Raw genomic sequence first — 20,736 nt, forward strand, 5'->3', positions numbered from 1 at the left:
AAATAACTACATCAATAATATAACTTTTTAACATTTTGTTTCTTTCATTTCATAGGTACAGCTGTCTTTCTGTTTTTGTTAAACATTATTTTGTCTGAGAGTATTAATACCAGAAGTGTATTCAGCAGGTTCTGACCAGTTCTGGAAAACTGGTAGCGGAAATTTTGAATAGTTTGGAGAATCAGCAAATACCACCTCTGACTGGAGATTTTATAGTATGCTTCCCGAGCCATGCCCACCAAGCCACGCCCACAGAACCCATAGTAAAAAAAATTGAATTCTACCACTGGTTAATACTGCTGGTCTTGCTGAGTGTGATAACTGATCTGTAATGCCTTCTAAAAACATTCACTCATATAAGCAACCTAATTGGGACTGGTTGAGACTTGTTGCTGTCTAAACTCCCAACACTGCAAGACATTCTCAGATATGGCCTACTATTAAGAGAATAAAGTCTTGATGATGCTAGAAATTACCCGGCAGCCAATCTTGCAAGAAACATATATCCAAAAGTGCTTAAAAAGTGGTAATGAGCGAACAGTTCTTTTGTGATCTCTCTTGTAAATTAAGGAATGACAATTTTGAACAAGATCCAAGAGAGCTGGAACTTCCAGTTTGAGCCTCTTCGCAGACAGAACGAAACCACAATCATGCGCAGTTTCGATCTGTGCTCACCACTGGAGCGCCCCGAGCCAGCTGGTTTCGGGGCTAAGCCACCCCGTAGAGGTAGTGAAGAGTGGGGAGACTGCCAGCAGGGTTGAGGAGAGCCACATTTCTCCTCCTCAGCTGGCCATTACTCCCTTTCCTGAAGGCAGTAGCAGTGGTGGTCAGAAATGGCCACCTCGAAGAAGAACTAGGCTGGAAAAGAATGAGCAGGAGGAAGATAAGAAGAGAAAGTTTTGGTTGACTGGGTTAAACTACAAAAGCAACAACTAAGGTACCCTGGAATTTAAACTAAAAAAAAAAGTAACATTGTTCCCAAAGAAGATTTTGAAGCAGTGAAGGAGAGAGAAAAGGGAAAGGATTTGGTTTTTTTCTTCTTCTCTCCTTTTCCCTATACTGACAGTTAAGAGATCTAAATAAGAAATTGGAAAAAAAATCCATTTTGACATCAATAGGCATTTAAGCTGAAAATAAAATGTCAAAAGGATAATAAAGATTTCTGGGTACTTAAAACCTTTTAAAAGCAGGAAAGGAGAGAAAAAGAATAAAAGGGCAGGATCTGGAAAAAAGGGAGGAGATTGCCTGGAATTAAAAGGAATTTACAGTAAAACCTCAACAAGACTTCTAAAAGATACATTTTAACTGAAACTTGGCTACAAAATAGTAGAACCACAGGAAGTGAAAGTGGAAAAAGAAGCATCAAGAAACAGCTCGGGAGTATTTGGATTATTTGGTGGTCTCTGGATTTTTGGTTATTGCATTTGAATGACTAAAATCAATCTGGTGGTTGTTTAAAAGTGTTTTAAAATGGCACTACTTTTAGATGAACTGAAAATGGAACTTAAAAAGTACAAAGAAGGTGCACAAGAAGGGAGAGTTTCTTTTGGCTTCGTATTTCAATTCTTAGAAATGGAGATCTCGAACTATGAGAAACAACAAGAAATGCCTGCAGAACAAGAAGACTGGGACAAAGAAGAAGACATTTTTAATGAACAAGTAATTTTATGTGGGGGAAAAAAGGAAAGGGGGAAAGAGAATGAAAAGTTTAAGATTGGAAAAAACAACCAAGAAAAGAAATAATAACTTGAAAAATAAGTATAATATTAGAAAGCAACAGAAGAGGGGAATACAGAAGAGAGAATTAGAACTAGGGAGACAAGGGGGTAAAAAGGGGAGGGAGAAGAAGAGAGGGAAGAAAGAAAGGAAAAGAAGTTATAAAGGACAGAAACAAGATATGGAGAAATAGTTAAATGGATAAAATTAAAAGATATAAAGGTGTCATACTCCAATTAGTAACTACAGGAGAAAATTTGTTTAATAAGAAAAGAAAATATGAAATTGAAACAGGACAGACAAAAGTATAAATATAATGATTTGAATTGATATGAGATAATTAAAATAAAATTGAGAAAATTAAGAGAGGAGAAAAACTATGTAGAAAACGTAAAACAGTAATAAGATACGGAACAGAACATAAAAGTGAGCATGAAATTGAGTTTGTGTCTGTATGAAGAAGTGTAACCTGGGACCATGCTATTTAAAAAAAAAAAAAGATGTTTTATTTGTATTATGTTTTTTGTGTGTGAAAACCCAAATATAATTTCAAAAAAAAAAAAAAAAAGATCCAAGAGAGCTGGGATCAAACCAAAAACATATCTCTTGGTAGAGGAAAGGTAGATGTTAAAGAGACTTTCACTGTGAAACTTGACAAACTGTTTGACATCCACAATTGCAAGTGTCAAATTGTTTATTTATTTATTTATTTATTGTCAATTGCTTACAAGATAATAGGTATAAGTAAAAACATAGTTATGAATACATGGATACATATAAGAAAAATAAAAAATATATAAAACAAACAATAGGACAGGGACGATAGGCATGTTGGTGCGCTTATGCACACCCCCTACAGACCTCTTAGGAAAGGGGTGAGGTCAATAGTAGACAGTCTATGGTTAAAATTTTGGGGGTTTGGGGAAAAAAACCACAGAGTCAGGTAGAGTATTCCAGACATTGACCACTCTGTTGCTGAAGTCGTATTTCCTGCAATCAAGTTTGGTGCGATTAACCTTGAGTTTGCATCTATTGTTTGCTCTTGTGTTGTTATGGTTGAAGCTGAAGTATTCATTGACAGGTAGGGCATTGCAATGTATGATTTTATATCCTATACTTAGATCGGACCGAAGGCGGCATAGTTCTAGGTTTTCTAGGTCTAGAATTTTGAGTCTGGTGGCATAAGGTATTCTGCAACAAGTAGAGGAATGGAGAACTCTTCCTGTGAAATATTCTGGACTTTCTCAACTGTGTTAATATCAGATATGTAATGTGGGTTCCGGACTGATGAGCTGTATTCAAGTATTGGTTTAGCAAATGTTTTGTATGCTCTAGTTATTAGTGTAACATAACCAGAGAAAAAGCTACATAAGATTAAGTTAACAACTCTTAATGCCTTTTTGGCTATGTAGTTACAGTGGGCTCTAGCACTTAGGTCATTTGAGATGAGTACTCCAAGATCCTTGACAGAGTTTGGATGATCAACAAGGTCTTGACTATTCAGCCTGTATTTTATTTTCTGATTTTTTTTTTTTGCCAATATATAGGATAGAGCATTTATTTGTTGAGATTTGAAGTTGCCATTTGTTTGACCATTCTGATACATAGTCAAGGTCTTTTTGAAGGGTAGCAGTATTGTCTGTGGTGTTGAATAGCTTTACATCATCAGCAAAGAGAATACAGTTGCTCTTGATATGATCACAGAAGTCATTTATGTAGGGTACGAATAGAGTTGGCCCTAGAACACTGCCTTGGGGGACACCACTGTTGACAGGTGCAGAATTTGATAGGACACTCCCAATTTTGACCATTTGTTGTCTGTTTGAGAGGTATGCTTCTATCTAGTTATGCAGGTGTCCAGAGATACCGTAAGATTTTAGCTTTAGGAGTAGTTTGTCGTGTACCACTGAATCAAAGGCTTTACAGAAGTCTACGTAGATTGTGTCTATTACTTTGCCCTGATCAAGTTGTGTAGTCCATATGTTTCTGCAGTGTAAGAGTTGCAGATTACATGATAGTTTTTTCCTAAAACCAAATTGTTTATTAGAGAGTAGGTTGTTTGTTTCTTAGTGGAGGACGATGGATTGGTTAATAATTGATTCCATGACTTTACAGGTGATGCAGCATAAAGAGATTGTTCTGTAATTTTCAACTAGGCTGAGGCCTCCCTTTTTGAAGATGGGGATGACCATGGTTTGTGACCATAGTTTTGGCAAGGACCTGGTCCTGAAAGATTTTTCAAAGATTATGCTTAGAGATTCAGCTATGGCAGTGGGTAGCTTTTTTAAGAAGTAGGCATATAGTCCGGTCCAATAGACAGAGATGGTTTTAGATTGCGTAGTGCTTTTTCAACATTGTCTTCTGTAAAATCGATATGTATTAGATCATTGTAGTTGCCTGTGGTTTGACTAGGAAATACTGGGCATGATCCCTTGCTGTTTACAAATACTGAGCCAAAGAATGTGTTAAAGAGGTTGGTTTTAATAGTATCGTTGTTGCAGTCTTTACCATTAGGTCCTTTCAGGGGTGGGATGGACCTTGAGTCTTTTAGTTTGTTGCTTACAAAATTGTAGAAAGCGCGGGTGGAATTGGTGCATAGAAGGTTTTCTTCTTGTTTATTGTGATAATTGGTGCATTCAGTTTTTATCTGGTGGCATAAATTTTTGTATAGGCTTTTGAGGTTGGCAACGTGACCAGATTTGTTTTTCCACCAAAGTGATTTCTTTTTGTTTTGAAGCTTCCTTATTGTTTTGGGTAATTTGTTTTTTCTGGTTTTGGGAGTTGTTAATGGTACATATAGTTTGATAACTCTTTTGACTTCAAGTAAAAATATGTTGTAATGGTCTTCAACAGTATTGCATCCAGAGAATAGAAATTGCCAATCAAGGGATGAGAGATCGTTGTTTATAACAGTGGTCCCCAACCACCGGGCCCCGGACCGGTACTGGTCCGTGGATCGTTTTGTACCGGGCCACAAAGAATGTTTGCTTGGGTGCCGCAATCTTGTTTCAGCGTCCTGAGTTGCCTTAGCATGCTCGGTTAGTTAAGAAATGCCCTGCCCAGAGAAGGAAGTGGTGCTGGAGGAGGAGGCAGTAGTGGAGAAGCAAGCAACTCAGGGCGCTACCGCTGTGGCGGCTTTGCCTGCGTTTCCGAGGCTTCGATGTTGGGAGAGGCAGCAAGGGCTGGAAAAGAACAGAGCTGTGCAAGGCTCCGTCTCCCTTTCCTGCCTGCACGTGGGTGGGGGGGAGGAAAGAGAGAGAGCCGGGAGCAATTCAAGGCTAGAAAACTAATGGGAAGAGCTGACGATAGGCACTGGGGGAGGGGACTGTTGTTGCCGCCACCGCCGCCGTGTGTGGGAACGTGCATCTCAGGGACCTGAGCCAGGAGGCGCGAGAACTGCAAGTAGGAGCGTTTGATGATTTTGAAGAACTCCTGGAACACGGTAGATTGCCGTTTTGTAGGTCTCAGTGAAAGTGTGAGCTTTGTTTCATCTCCTTTCCTTCCCTGGTAATGCAAGAGATGCTTTCAAATAATCACTGGCTGTGGCTGGGTTTGGCAGTGAAGTGCTAAAGCCAGCGAAGTGCCCCTAGGGACACCTTTCCTTGCCTGTCTCCAGGTGAGGCTGGAAGAGTCCCCCAGCTTTTCCTCGGCTGCAGATCTGAGCCTCTCAATACTCCACCCAGGATCTGAAAGGAGCTCCCACTTTCTCCCCTCCCCTCCCCCAATTAATCACCAAGAGCGTCAGTCCTTCTGCAGGCAGATACCTGCTGAGAAGCCCCTGGAGTGTCAGCCAAGGGGCGCTGTCCCCCAGGGAGAGCAAAGCCCCCTTTCTCCCTCTGCTTCTCCCAGCAGCAGTTGCCTCAAGGCCCCTCAGCTCAGACACACACACACGCACACACACACACACACACACCGCCTGCTCTTCTGTCTCTTTGGAAGGTGCCAGGTGGGGGGAGGCTTCCAGTCCAGAACATTTTATTTTGTTATCATTAAGCATTTACATTTTTGTTATAATTAAATAAGTAAGTGTGTATGTGTGTTTTTGTGTATGATGTATGTATGTGTGTGTGTGTGTGTGTATATGTATGTTTAAAGTTGTAGCAACATTTCGGCAGAATCTCATCTGCCATCATCAGGCTTCTGTATTGTGAATACAGAAGCCTGATGATGGCAAATGAGATTCTGCCGAAATGTTGCTACAACTTTAAAAGCACAACTACAATGACGTGGGAAAATACCCAAACAAAGCTGAATACCATACTTATATACATACATACATACATGTGTAACATTAACATAAAAAATATAATAAATATATTAGCTTTTTTAAAAAAATCATATTAGTGGTCCTCGGGATTTAAAAGTATGAATTTGGTGGTCCCTGAGATCCAAAAGGTTGGTGACCCTTGGTTTATAAGATCACAGTTGCCTTTCTTGAAGTTATAACTGGGGATTCCGTCGTTGTGATGATTTTTGTGTGGACGTACGTTGAGACAAAAGTCAATCATGTTGTGGTCACTGTGGGAAAAGGGTTCTTTAATTTGTATTCTGTAAATTGAATTCAAACTATTGCAGAAGATGAGATCGAGGCAGCTGTTAAGACTACTGTTGTTGGTTATTAGTTGTTCTCATCCCAGATTTGTTATTCCATTGTAGAAGGTTGCATGTGTGGGTTCAGTTGTACATTCGTTAAGGGTCCCGTTAATATGAGGTAGATTGAAGTCACCAAGAAAGATAAAAGCATGTGAACAGGATGCTGCCCATGTTAGTAGTGTATTTAGCTTGTCTGCATGTTCGATGTCATAATCAGAGCTCTGTAACATAGTAAGAACCAAAATGTGATATTTAAGGACAGTTCACAGACGATTGTCTCAGGAATAGTAAGCTCCTGGGTAACTTGGATGTTTTTTAGATGTAGGGACTTTTTATAGAAGATAGCAACACCACCTCCTCTACAGATTTCATGATCTGATCGGTAAACATGATAGTCCCTTACTGTGGTAATGGAGTCAGGGAGAGATGCATTGAGCCATGTTTCACAGATAAATATAATGTTGAAATTAGCCGTATTTAGTAAGAGGAGAAATTCAGATATTTTATTTACAAGGCTTCCTGCATTGAGTAGCTTGCATTTAAGGCCAGTTGTGGTTGGAATAGAGATTTAGTTAGGGGCGTGTATGCCTAGTTTTGAGTGATGTTGGATTGGATGGGGTGGGGTTGGATGCGGAGTTGTGGGTTGTGTGACTTTCTTTTGTTGCAATCAGTTCTGTAGTCAATGTATAGGTCCTTTTCTCCATTGTCTAGACGGTTTTTGAGTTCTGTGCGGAGTTCATGGGAGTGGATTCTTTGCAGTATGGATAAGTCTGATCTTGAGTGAAGTTTTTTGTAGTTGGGATTGGTTTTTGCAATGGCATTTATTGTATGAATGAATATGCGTTTGCTGGACTCATTTTTGCATACTTTCTATCATTTTGTTCTGTGTGCCATGTTTGGCTGCAAAAAAGCTCATATTAATTGTACCTGTCCTAAGGAGAGGAAGATGCTGTTGAAGAAACTTGCTTTTGTTAAAAGCCAGAGAGATAAAATTGGTTCTTTTGGATTGTACCAGATTGATTTGCCAAATATTCCCAAGCAAAAATAACTAGGCAAAAGGCAAAAGCAACAAGATGATAAGAGACAAAGGCTCGCTAAACATAAGCAGAGTATTCAAGACATTTCAATACTGACAAATGAAGTAATTATCTCTTATGATAAAAATGAAGAACACATGACTCATGGTGAAGATGAAGAGGAATGTCACGGAAGTTATGAAGAGGCCTTAGACCAAACACATGTACCCTCTACTTCCAAAGAAAAGACAGAATACAATAGATAAGAAATAATAAATGTCACTATGCAGAGCATAAGATATAGTATTGGTCTATATGCCACTGCTGCCATTACCATAGCCACCTTCATAGATACTGGCTTGATCACTGAAGAAGAAAATTGGTTTATTAAAAATTAAATCACAGAATTAAAGCCTTTTCACTTTCTCACTTACCAGCGGTTCCTGTGCTAAATAAATAAATAAATAATCAATCAGCTAAAATGTTTCTCTATCATTCATACCTGGACAGAGACTGGCAATATAGTTGATCTATTTACCATCTTTGGCCTAGGAATCTTTGTTTTTTCTCCACTGGACTCTCCTGGGAATTCGGTCTTCTTTTCTTTCAATGTTATTTTCTGTTCTTGTTTCAAACGCAGTTCCTGCAGCTGATGCCTATTTATATCAATGCGCCAAAAAGTTATATAACAATTACAGTAGGAAGAAAGGCTCAATGCCAAATACTGTTGACTGTCGATGTATGATAATTAATTTCTGTATTGGTGGTTTTTCATACATCCAAAAGATGCCATGGTGTTCAGAATCAGGGTAAGGAAGGACACACCAAGCCTATTGTCTGAGATCAGCAGATTTCCTTTATTAATGCAATGTTGGATAAATATTTACAAATATTTTGCAACAAATTAGGTAATGCCAGGGTACTATAAATGATTTCATTGTAAAATAATCAGGCAAAGTTAGAATGATGGGCAAGAAGGCAAATGGATCTGTGACTTTAACTTGAAGTAGCATTCAAGCTCACTTAGTTTGATTTTTAACATCTCAGGTATAGTGAATAAAGTACATGTGCAATATGTTGTCCTTTAATAATCAAGTTTTATACAGCAAGAGAAAACATTTGCAGAGCAGTAACTATATACCTTGCTTTGGAAGACATAATGGTAAAAACTGGAAGGCAACTAAAACAGAATCAGTTTGCAGTTGTGATTTTTGTTTAGTGCATGATATATTTGACAGGCACTAAGAGACCAGTTTGGTGTGGAATGATGAAAGTGCTGGCCTAGAATGCAGAAGAATGTGAATTCTAATCCTAGCTTAAGCATGAAAACCAGCTGGGTTGGCTTTGGGCTAGTCACTTTTTCTCATGACATCTCACAGGGTTGTTGTTAATGAGATAACAGGAGACAGGAATATTAGGTATCTCAGCCATCTTAATTTATATAGCTATAAATAATGTGGGGGAAATCTAATTTCAATAATAGGTAAAGTTAAAAGTTTCCCTTGTCCAGGCGTATCCAATTCTAGGTGGCAGTGTTCATCTCCGTTTCTTAGCTAAGTCAGGAAATGTCTGAAGATGCTTCCATGGTCATGTGGCCAGAATTAGTATATGCCTTGGTACATGGAATGCTGTTGTGTTCCCACCAAAATGGTACCAATTTATCTACTTGCATTTGCATGCTTTCAAATTGCTAAATTGGCAGGAGCTGGAGTAAGAACCCCATCATCCAATGCTTGGGTCTTGAACACTTTCTTGTTTCTAGCTAACAAGCTCAATATCTTTAACTGCTGAGCCACAGTACCCCCTCAATATCAATAATAAATCAAAACATGATTCAGTTGATAGATATTATTATGTTTGTTGCTTTTATACATAATTCTCATTCTGGTCTAGTATACAAAATATGAGAAGAAAGAAGATAAGCAAATATGATTGTATTAGTTAAAGATGTCCTTTTTCTTTTTTCAGTTCATTACTGCCTACTGCCCAATGGGCATCTCTGAAGAGAGAGAGGAGATGGTCAGTTCAGTTGGACTCTTCCTCCCTTGCTATCTGGTCCATAGCTACCAACAGTCCTGCTATCTGCTATGAATTTTCATTTTCATTTATTTAAATCGCTTGTAAGATGTTTTTCCCCATCTAATTATGTCACTTCCTGGAGATTGTATGAATAAGTTCCCTCTGGTGTTCTTGATAAGGTTTTTCAGAAGTCATTGCCTCCTTCCTAGGCCTGAGAGAAAATGACTAGCCCAAGATCACCTAAGCCTTGGTGCATGTCTATGCTAGGACCAGAACTCATATTCTTCCAGTTTCTAGCCTGATGCTTTAACCATTATACCAAACTGGCTTTCTGTAAAGACATTTTATGATTGCTATCCTGAAAACCAGGATTAAAATAATTTTAAGTATTTAAGGGGACAGTGAAAAATGTAATGAGGCAATCAACTGTAATGTGATTAGCTAAAAGCAATGGCGTTTTGAAGTTTACAAGTGTTCTTAGAATCGGAGATTTCTCCTTCATTAACCTGTTTTCTGTCCTCTATAACACTACCCAGCAGGAGAGTATGTGTAAAGAGGAGGAAGATGCTCTATTTCTTCATAGGTTGATTGCCAAGAGTCCAAGAGGGAGGGAGGGAATGAGAGGGGAGGGTGGGTGGGAGGGATAGAGAACAACTTACATAGAATCACTTCTACACCAAGAGGCACTCGTGCTAACTTCTTAACTGCAGAGTTCTTTTTTTTCCCCCTCTCCTTCACAAAGTTGTGTAGGAGAAGATAAAACCCAGGAAAAGCAAAAACAGCTCTAATACTGCTTTTGACAAGATACTAGATAACATGGTTTAGAATGATATGCAAAAACATGAGACTGGGCATTCAAATGAAACTGGCTAAATACTATAAGGAATATACAAAATACAAACCAAAACAGTGATTTGGATATTTTTCCATACTGAGTTTACAAATAAGATTTGTTAAAATTTGAAGAATTTTGTTAGAAGGAAAAGAAAAGAAAAAATGTAAACAAATCAAGTTCAAAGTCATTATTTGAAGTGACTAAAGATCAAGATTATCCAAAGTAAAATAAAAGAACATAAAGTTGATTTACATGATCACAGTTAAAATAGGCATGTTGTTCTCTTTGCTAATACTTAACAGAGTTTCGCGGATCATAATTCAACAATGAGATTTTAATGGTTCATTTATAGATAAGAGATGGGGTACGGGAAGAATCATTTGTTGTATTTTAAGTTATTAATTTTTTTATGTTTGTTGTGATGAAGGAGGAAGTCATTTCAGTATATATATTTTTCTTTACAATATTCTTATTTTTCTTTTTATTTCCAATTTTCTTTCTATTTTATTCTTTTCTGAACTTTCTTTTTATTCTTTTTAGTTTGCATTCATTTCTCTTTTTTTTGTAATTGTAATTTTTTATAAAACTACTACATTAAAAAATGTTCTTTCTTACCTTGCATACTCTTCACGAGCTCTAGAAGCTGCTGTTTCCTGGAAAAGCGAACTATTCTGTTGGAAAAACTTATCATATCTGACAGAATCAGAACTGGGATATATTCGACGATAACCTCCTAGGTTGTTTTCTTCATAAATCTTTGCTTGTTGAAGCCACACAGCCTGGCAGTTCTTGAATTCCTCGGCTCTAACAAAACCACCCCCCAAAAAACCTGTTAAAACTTCAGAGTGGGAGTTTTTTCCATTTCAATTTCCATTTCCATTTCAATATTCAGTTAGATCTATGCATGCTGGAGTAGAACTTTTTTACTTAGCTTTTGAGCACGTAAATATAGTGCAAAATATCGTCTCCTGATCTTTTTGCTTTTCCTTACTAGACAGAAATTTATCCGTTGCAGAGGTGGATAGTTAGCCTCACCCTCTCCACCTTTTCTCTTCCAGGGGAAAACAAGGCCAGGAAAGGCATAATTTAGCAAGATACAAAAGGTAGCATGGGTGAAAGGAAAATTAAATGCTGTGGGTCTGTGGCAGAAATTTACACAACTGCTTCCATTTTTCTTTTTAAACTTAAAGGAGGCCTTTAAAAAATAAATTTTTTATCTTTTCTTTTTTAGTAAAACAGAAGCCCCAACAGGACTCAAACATATTTTATGTGCATGCCAGATAAATATGTAAGTTTATCACTAAGAAAAATAATAATGAAAATGTATATTTGATTGTGCAAAAATAATTAAATATACATGATTGATAAGAAACTACGTCTTAAGAATTCATGGAAAGGAAACTGCCAAATTTTCTTTATGGAATTATGGCTGCCATGTAATGGGGATGTGTGTGTAACTCCTTAGTTTTTTAGCTTTATCAGTAAAGATGTATCTGCAGTTCAATTTCTTCTGTTAAATTGTTTGCTAATATCATAATTGGCCCAGATGCATTGATAGCATCTGAAATACATTATCACAATTTTTTAAATTCCAAATTTGATATTAATTTGGGAATGTCCTTTGGATGGTTTTAAGTGTATAGTTTAAATCATTAAGCATCATTAAGATGAATATTACTACTTCTAAGCCTAAGGGCTTTGAAATATCCCATATTAAGAAATCAATGGCTAAAATAGTGAATATATTTATTAAAATCTTAAAATAAGATTAATGCAATAAAAAATATTTTTCACATTTACTGAATAACTTAGAACATTTAAACATGTCTACTATTTTAGAAGTGTAAAAAGAGCGGGGATCACTTTCTGTTATGATAAAAGCTTGTTACACTACTGCTGTTCTATTTAAAAATTATCTGTAGCTGTGCAATAATCAAAAGTTTAACTGGGTAAATACACTTCTGAATTAAGTCCAAAAAGTTGTAATTTATGATTACATGAAAAATTGTGGCATAAGGTAGCAAAAAATGTTACTTTTCAAAAGTTATTATTTTCAATGCTAAAACCTGGACTACCAATATCCATTTTTCTTTACGAACTGCCTCTTTATCATTATAATGAAAAGACCAAAATCATGTTGATCAAGGTTTCATTATGTATTTAAAAATTACATTGAATGATTTTATATATGTATATATTTGTTCTGTCCTTTTTTATCTGCTTTTTTGTGTTTTTTTCTCTCTCTTCTTTTTCTTTCTTTTTTATATATTAAAATAATATGTAAATAAGAGGATTTCCAGGATGCACAGTTCTATACAAACTAGTTTTGGGCTACTTTGAACCCTGCAGAATTCTGCAAACCTTACAGAAATGGTGAGTTTCCTCCAGTTTTGCTCCACTGTTATAAAGTAGAACATTCCACTTCTCAGGTGCACCAGAGCACAGAGTAGCAAACTAAGGGGAAGCATGCCTAGAGAAAGGTGGGGCCAGAATAAAATTAAGTACAATTTAATTTTAATTTGATTTGGTATGATTAACATAATTATTTTCCACATACTTAATCATGTTCTTCTGCCACATTAAAAGGTCAGTTAGGAGGGATGTTTTCCAGGGGATCAAAGGGCCACACTGAAGCTGCTGCTATAGAGACTATACTTCTAATTTTATGTGTACTGCAAAACTCCCTTGAATTCCTCCAAAAAAACCCAAAAACACGATAGGCACAAAAAAGGGCAATGTTTGTAAACTTTTATGTCTCAATGGCTAAAGGATAAATAAATAAATAAATTTCTGCCTACTTATTCATATTCCAATGCAGTAGAAAAAGGCTGGGTTGTTGCTTGATTTTTAATTATTAATATTTTTAGTTGCAATGTGTAATTTATTTTTTAATAATACCCATACATTTTATAACCTCATATAAAATTGAAGCATAGCAACAACTATGGCCTGCCTGGCTATTCTTCCCAAACATACATGAATAAATTTCTTTTTATATTTATTCTTTAAACAAACTAAAATAACTTGCTTTAGATTCCCCTCCATCTTATCTGATGCTACAACAATCATCTTGTTAATTCATGCTGACCAGAATATTGTATACACAACTAAAACCAAAAAACTGTCCCCCCTCAAAAAAACCAGAATAACCACTAGCAATACTGAGGTTAATGAAGAAATCCATAATGTGTTGTCACAAAGTATTATCTAATATGTATGAGACATTACAGATATGACCAGAGGAGCTTGCTTTTTGGCATCAATTATGTAACACCCAATTCTGGTCCTATTTTTTATTTTATTTTTATGTTATTTTATATTTTATTTTAAAAGATATATAGTATCTGTTTAACAGGGGCTATCAATTAAATTGAAAACTGTATGTAAATACAGTAATTTCAAATTCTGAAAGCTACAATGGCGGAAATTGATACTATTTAGTGATGCTTTGCAAGTGGATTATAAATGTTCATTGACACTGTCCCAGAAAGTGGATAAAAAGTTTCAAACCTGGCTTCACGATTACGACACTGCTTGAGAAGCCTTTCTTTTCCTCGCCGTTTCTCTACTTCCAAGATTTTGCGCTTATCACATGCTCCTAGGTTGATCAATATCAGTGTGTCATATAATAGTTGGTCTTTTACTTCTTTATCCAGCCATGAATCCGTACTGAAGCTTGGAGAATGATTCACCTACAACCACAGAAATTAAATGTATTTGTAACTGCTGCAGTTTTGCAATAAAAAAGGAAGTGTTTGGGGGAGAACAGGAGAAAGAAAAGCTTCCAGAATTGATGACAGCAACTGGGTCATGATACTTTCCAAGAGTTTGCAGTTATCATCTATGATAATCAAATTGTATATTTGAGCATATACAGATTCAAATATTAATTAAAAAAATTCTCAAGCATTGAGTTTACTTATTACATGCTCATCTCCCTTTGTCTTCCAAAACGGGAGTTGTAGGATCTTTCTCTATAACCTTTGCTTATTATGAAGAAAATTAAACCAATACTGGAAAATTTTGAGCTGAAAATGTAACAGCTTTTGCTGGGACTTTTATGACAGTTACACCAGTAGATCATTTTTACAGTTACATTTTTATATTGGTATAGGATAATACAATTTTAATATAAAAACCTGGAAACAGAACCTAAATAAAATATTTACATGTTTAGAAAGGCTATTAGATAATAGTAATTTATATTTGAATTCCTGATGTAAAATATTGATATTGATCTCAGTCTTGGCACAATGTTATTTATTATAAATATTAACAATATAATTATATAAATTTGCACGTGTAATAGATAGTATTATTTTCTTGCCTTTATTTCTTTCTAATACTGATATCATAACAATTCCTACTGTGAAAGGGTTAGGGTTAGGGTTAAGCTAAATATATAAAACACAGGAAATATGTATTACATTACTGACATTCATAAGCAATAGGTTCAAACTAAAGAGAAATATTTCAGTGCACAAAGTTTAATCAGTCTCAGAAAATCCCACTGTTGGACTTTTGAACAGATCCAAACAACTAAGAGGATAACTTATATTTTAAGTGATAATTTTCTTCCCAAATTATCTGGTATAGAGCATTAAAATAATTATTAACGATCATCCTCAAGACTGGAATAGAATGTGACTGGTTACACTACGAGGGAAAAAAAAGGTAGTTAGCTAGAAAAATTATTGTTCTAATTCTTCTAGCAGATTTTTTTATACAATCGATTGAGTCTTCCCAACAGGTAATTCCCAAAGGTAAGATTGTTGTTTAATTTCAAAGCAACATTCTCAATTGTCTAATGCCCTCTGCTGGTAATCCGTGTGATTGGAAGTATTGCCACAAGGCACCCATTGTTGAAACATAGAGGCAGAAAAGGAAGAATTTAGAGTAGAGCTTGAGAAAAACACCTGAGAGTAGAAGTTGTCTTAACTCGAAATGAGAGAAAGAGGGATAGACATTCTGAATTCAAGAATCCTTCCAGTGGATAGTTTTTGGAGCTACAAATTGGAAAAGACAGCAGAGTTCACAATAAGAAATATTAAGTAGAAGTGGTTGGGAAAATAGAGAGCTGCAAAAATGTTTTAATTCCATGAACAAGAAAGGCAATTGAGTAATAAAAGATTTCTGTGGAAGCAGCCAGAGATCTAGTATTTCTTTTCAAAGAAAGTACATACCTCAAGCAACCATGGTTTGAGTTTTCGATCCAGCAAGATATCAAATCCCAGGATCTCAAAACAAGCACTCCACATGATGTGGTTGGGAAAGCAAGTGAGATAATTATGCTTCAGGACGGGATGAGCTGATATCAATGTTTTAATAACAACATCTTCAATATCCTTCCATATTTTTCCTGTATCATAACCATTTTGCTCCATGTACTTATTAAAGGTAGACAGCTTCCTAAAAAAAGGAAAATGGTGAAATAAGAATAGAACACAACATATTTGTGCAATTAACTTTTCTCTTCCACTTTTTAATTAGCTTCAAATTAAATGTATTTTCTTAATGCATACACAACCTTTTTATTTCAAATACATGAATCTAGATTAGAATAGGTGGCAATATAAATTAAATAAATAAATAAGCAATCCATAGTGTAGCTCTTATAGTAACTAATATAAATGAACACTTACTGTAGAAATTACTTGATTTACTTTTTGTGTTATCTGTGATTTCCTGAATAACCCATAATTGGCTGAATCTATATTATACACTACCTTAGAGCAACGTGTAACTTCAGGACTAGTCTGCATATAAAACAATCTCACAGGGGAAATTACAAACTAGATGGATGAGACAGAGCATACAATCATAGAGTCAGAAGGGACCTTGGAGGTTTTTAATCCAATTTCCTTCTCAGGGCAGGAATCTTTAAAGCATCTCAAACAGTACCTACAAAATCTTTGTTTTGAAAATTTCTAGCAATGCAACCTGTATGAAGCAGGCTGCTCTATTGTTTAATAATCCTTGTAGTCTCTTTGGAAAGTTCTCTTTGAGTTTGACTTTCTCTCTGTAAAGCTTCTACCCATTAGTTCTTGCCCAACTCTCAAGTACTACAGAGAATGAATCCAGATTCTTTCTCTGTGACAGGATGCTGTGGATGGAAGATGCTATCATCTTTCAAAGTGGCAAGTTTGGGAACTGCTAAATAGACTGTTACAGGTACAGCAAAATCAGTGTCTTGAATAAATGGGGATACTTGGTGGCTTTTGCCCAGTGAGAATACAGAGACCTACAGTATCACACACATGTAAACTTCCCCTCTGTGCACAGCCCAATGTACTCCTGAGAACCTTATGACCATGCAACAAAATGCAATCGATGTTGCATGCTTCTAGGCAAGCATACCAAAATTAGGATTTTATATGTTTTAAATATTTTATGTCTGTATTTATACCTATGCATAAAACCTTAAAATGATGCTTCTGACACAAATAAATAAATAAATAATCAAGGCGGCTATGATCAAATTTATCAGAAGTCATTCTGAAGCCTAGGTACACTACATCCAGTACATTCCCATAGCAGTCTAATTTCTTTGCAAAAAGCAGTAAGATTCTCTGGCACAATCTATTTGTAATAAGCCTATACTGGCATCCAGTAATCATCTTTTTCTTTCCTAAGTACTTGCAAACCCACTGCTTGATTATCTTTTCTATGATTTTTCCAAGTATTGATGTCAAGCTGATTGGTCTGTTATCTGGGTCCATTTTTTCTTCTTTAAAAACATATTGGAGTGACATTAGTTCTTCTTTATCCTTATGGAACTTCCCCTATGCTTCAAGAATTCTAAATGATTATATAGCGAGTCAGACATCTGGGGGGAAAATGGCAGAAAATGACTGCAAAAAGCTGCTGCCAAGAAAGCTTACAGAAATCTTTAAATGGATTAAGAGCTCAGAAAATGTTGGAATATTTTATTTGGAATATTAAGATTTTGAAATTAATCTTAAAGAATAAATGCATTTTCATGGAAGACTGTTTCGATATTAGAGACATATTAATACTTATAATGATGTTCAGAGATATTTTTGAAGAATGGCATTGTCATCTTGAATCAATGTCAGCTGTGTTCTTATGAACAGTCTGTTCCCAGAAAAAACTGTTACAGAAAAGGATATGGAACAAAAAAATTATCTGAGATGACTGTTTTGGAAAACAATATGAACAAGAATTTCTTTCTGGGTTTGCTGACATCTGGACTGGTAAGGCATTATATACTGAACTTGCTTACAGTTAAGAACTGAAATATGGAATGGGGAGTCTAATATTATTTTAGGGCTTTGTTTTGACATTTGTTGACAGCTTGCAAAAGATGTTGCTTATTTGACTTGTCTATAGTTAATAGTTGAGCTATTAATGAAGAGTTAATTAAGAGGTGGTGAAGAGATAGTGAAACTGGTTATATACGATAAAGATACAAAGTTTTCTTGTGTTTTTTCCTTTCTTTTTTCCTCTTCTTTTAGCTTTCTTGCATCTTTTATTTTCTCTATTTTCTTTTTAGTTGATATTATCTTTTACTATTCTAGTTAAAAGACTATAATGAATAGTTCTGAGATTTTATCTATCAGTTCCCTTAGTATGCTGGAATGTAATGCATTGATCCTGCAACCTGAATTCAACAAATCAGCTAGATGTTTTGCCTGCATTTCTCTTCTGCCACTTTTGAGATGTGGCTTTTTTGTTTTGTGAAAAGACAGGTGCAAAATATCAATTAAGATCCATTTTGTGAACTTCTCCAACAACTGGGCCATTTCTTGTACTTTTCTTTCATTCTACAAATACCCAAATAATCCTGATGTTGTTATTTTTGGAATTCACTGAAAATCTCAGCTCATTCTGAATTTTGATCTTCCTCATTCCATTCTCACAGATTTATGCTATTTTCTAATATTTTGCTTTTGATATTTGATATTAGAAATGTGTCTTTCTTTAGTTTATCAGAAAGTTCTTCACATAATCACAGTGGTCTCATTTCTCATTTTAATTGCTGTTTAATATTATTGTTTTGGCTTTTCCCAAGCTTCTTGTTTTTCCTTTTAGGATTTCTATTCATGGAATTTTTCCTAATTTTCCCTTAGCTTATTAATGTCAGCTCTTGAAAGGTAGAACAATATAGTGAATTATAGGATCATACAGTTACTCTCTTTCACAATTTGTACAATTGCAGGAAACATTTTTTTTTCTATTACTATATAAAGTCCAGCATAATTGATCTCCTAATACACTTCTTCACTATTGTATAATGAAGACTAATCCAATAGGCATTGCTTTAAAAATACATTGCATATCTCTGGTCTAAAAGCTTTTATGCTTCACTGTTAACATTCCCTTTTTCCTAAGTCACAATCTTCCTTCTACTCTCTGGCCTGATTATTAATCTGAGTGAGAATCAAATAACTTGTTGAATATCTTGGCATTAGAGTTACTGGAATTTCTGTTCTTCCTTGTTTATTGATCTGCCACACTGCAGATTCTGGTTTTGGACAGCAGCACTGCACTGCAGAAGCAAGCACTGTATTGCTCGTACTTGACTCGTTTACTGGAAAAATCATGAGGATGCTATGGAAAACTATGCAAAGGAAGCCAAGTTTTTGCTGCAGTGGATAGAACAGTGCAGAAAAATAGGAGCCAGCAAACTAAATGTTGCAAGCGATCAACTGAAAATCCAAGAACTCTGGTAGTGACCTAAGTGGAGGAGAGAGAAAAATGGAGGTGGCAGTAATGAGATCAAACTGACCATTCTGTATAAGATTTAAAGGGAAAAATAATAAAACAAGGGACAGCAACCCAACAGTTCCATTTCAATGAATTCATTCGTACTTCCTTTAGGAGGGATAAATCTATGCTCCTCTCACCTCCTCCAGATTCCCATGTTTCTCATCTGAGCTTTTTAAATGATTTACATCACCTAATGACAGAGAATGAGCCATGTGCCAGCTGAATTTGGAGAATTGTTTCTTAAAGAAGTCTGAAATGGCTGTAAAGATTCATGAGAGCAAGCCACCAGCATCCCACGTCTATGATTATGTTGGAAAACATTTTGTACCTCTTACTACCAGAATCTTCATCTCGTACAAAATTAGCGCTGTGCTTGTTAATTGAATAATTAGTCAGGTGCATGCAGACATTGTCCTGTAAATAATTAAACAACAAGCAGGTTATTAGGCTAGAGAGATTTTAATCCCCCTTACGTTTTAGTCTCAGGATTGGAGGGTCAGAGAATAGTATGTGAAACACTCATATTTTGTGGGAAGCTTAAACTGTCTGGCCTTTACATCTTCTTTCAAGTGTGCAATAATATTTATCTTACTTAGTTTTCCTTAATTTATTTGGTAATGCAATTTCAGTAACATAAAAATGATTTAAATTTTTTGTTGTTGTATGAGACAATAAGCTGAAACTTTTTGTGTATGTGTGTGTTCTAAATTCCTTGATAAAAATAAATTATTTAAGAAAGCAACATGAGATTTGTATAACCATAGATCTGAAAGAAACCCATATCTACCTAGACACTTTTGTGAGAAACCAAGAGCACATCTAAAACAAATAAGAAATATATATTAAAAAAATATACTGGTTCAAGGGCTGATTACTATTCCATGGTCTGCACTAAAATAAAGAAAGAAAGATAAAATGCTTTATTAATTCTGCATAATACTCCAAATATTGGTGAACCCACATTCCAGCAACCTGTCCAGTAATAAAAGATTTTGGGAAGATATAGTACAGGAACATCTGATTTATATATTCCACAGCCTTACCTTGGTTATGGGAGTAACCATAGTCTGTACCTTGTAAAAATATCTATTACAAAAAACAATATCTGGAATCTTGCAGGGATAAAAGTATTTGGAGGTAGTGATTTGAAGTGGAGAAGTGCAGGCAGAGAAAGGTTAAGTGCTTTCTCCCTTGCATTGCTTCTTTCTTCCAAATTGAATCTACCAAGTGTTGGTCTTTTACAAAAATCAGTTGAGACAGAGATAGTTATCTAGGCTCAAAAGCAGAAAATGTAAAGTAAATTATAGGCCTTTATGTACACAATGGCTGTGTTAATCCAATACCATGGCATGTGGCCATGACTTTGCAGACTTCTAGCTATTCAGCTGCTGTTGTAAACAAAGACAACAAAAATACACTCCCCACTGATGGGAATTTCTAACTTGTTCCTATTGTTGGCTCCTATGGCTTCTCCTGTGCTCATGAAACAAACACACTAAGGCAGTAATTTTCCCACTGTTCATTTGCTGTTTTGAAGGGCAGCTTTGCTGTGCTCTTAAACGTTCGCTAATTGTCACAATAATAATCACCTTGACCAGAAAAAGAAATATTTCCAAGTAAGAGAAAGAAAACATAGTAGATGTTTTCAATGCCTTTCCATTGGACAATAAAGAAAGTGCTTGCTATTCCAGGTGGGGAAGACGAGGACACATGGAGGACCACAGAATCAGACGAATTTGCAAAGCAATTCCTTACAAAATGATGGGAACAGGCCTTGTTCCTTTTTAACATTCATCATATGCACTGCATACATATGAAAGATGCAGT

The 20,736-nt window shown here is 35.7% G+C and overlaps 1 protein-coding gene and 1 long non-coding RNA gene across 3 annotated transcripts in view; one reads left to right on the forward strand and one right to left on the reverse strand.

The window, feature by feature from the left end:
• The window catches only part of TTLL6 (tubulin tyrosine ligase like 6), a 55,474-nt gene that overhangs the window by 16,814 nt on the left and 17,924 nt on the right, over nt 1-20,736 (reverse strand). For both annotated transcript variants that reach the window (XM_087918230.1, XM_087918231.1), the window contains 5 exons: nt 19,238-19,323; nt 15,363-15,588; nt 13,690-13,871; nt 10,795-10,983; nt 7,828-7,981 (listed from right to left, as the gene is read on the reverse strand). In XM_087918230.1, coding sequence (XP_087774356.1) covers nt 7,828-7,981; nt 10,795-10,983; nt 13,690-13,871; nt 15,363-15,588; nt 19,238-19,323 — 837 coding nt within the window. The remainder of the gene's footprint in view (nt 1-7,827; nt 7,982-10,794; nt 10,984-13,689; nt 13,872-15,362; nt 15,589-19,237; nt 19,324-20,736) is intronic.
• LOC148124166 (uncharacterized) lies at nt 620-15,394 on the forward strand. Its single transcript, XR_015740419.1, has 4 exons — nt 620-937; nt 11,411-11,467; nt 12,469-12,552; nt 13,836-15,394. It is a non-coding gene; the product is annotated as an uncharacterized LOC148124166 (long non-coding RNA).

This window comes from Pseudonaja textilis, chromosome Z (assembly GCF_049901715.1).
Source record: "Pseudonaja textilis isolate UNSWEBS1 chromosome Z, rPseTex1.2, whole genome shotgun sequence".
NCBI lineage: Eukaryota > Metazoa > Chordata > Lepidosauria > Squamata > Elapidae > Pseudonaja > Pseudonaja textilis.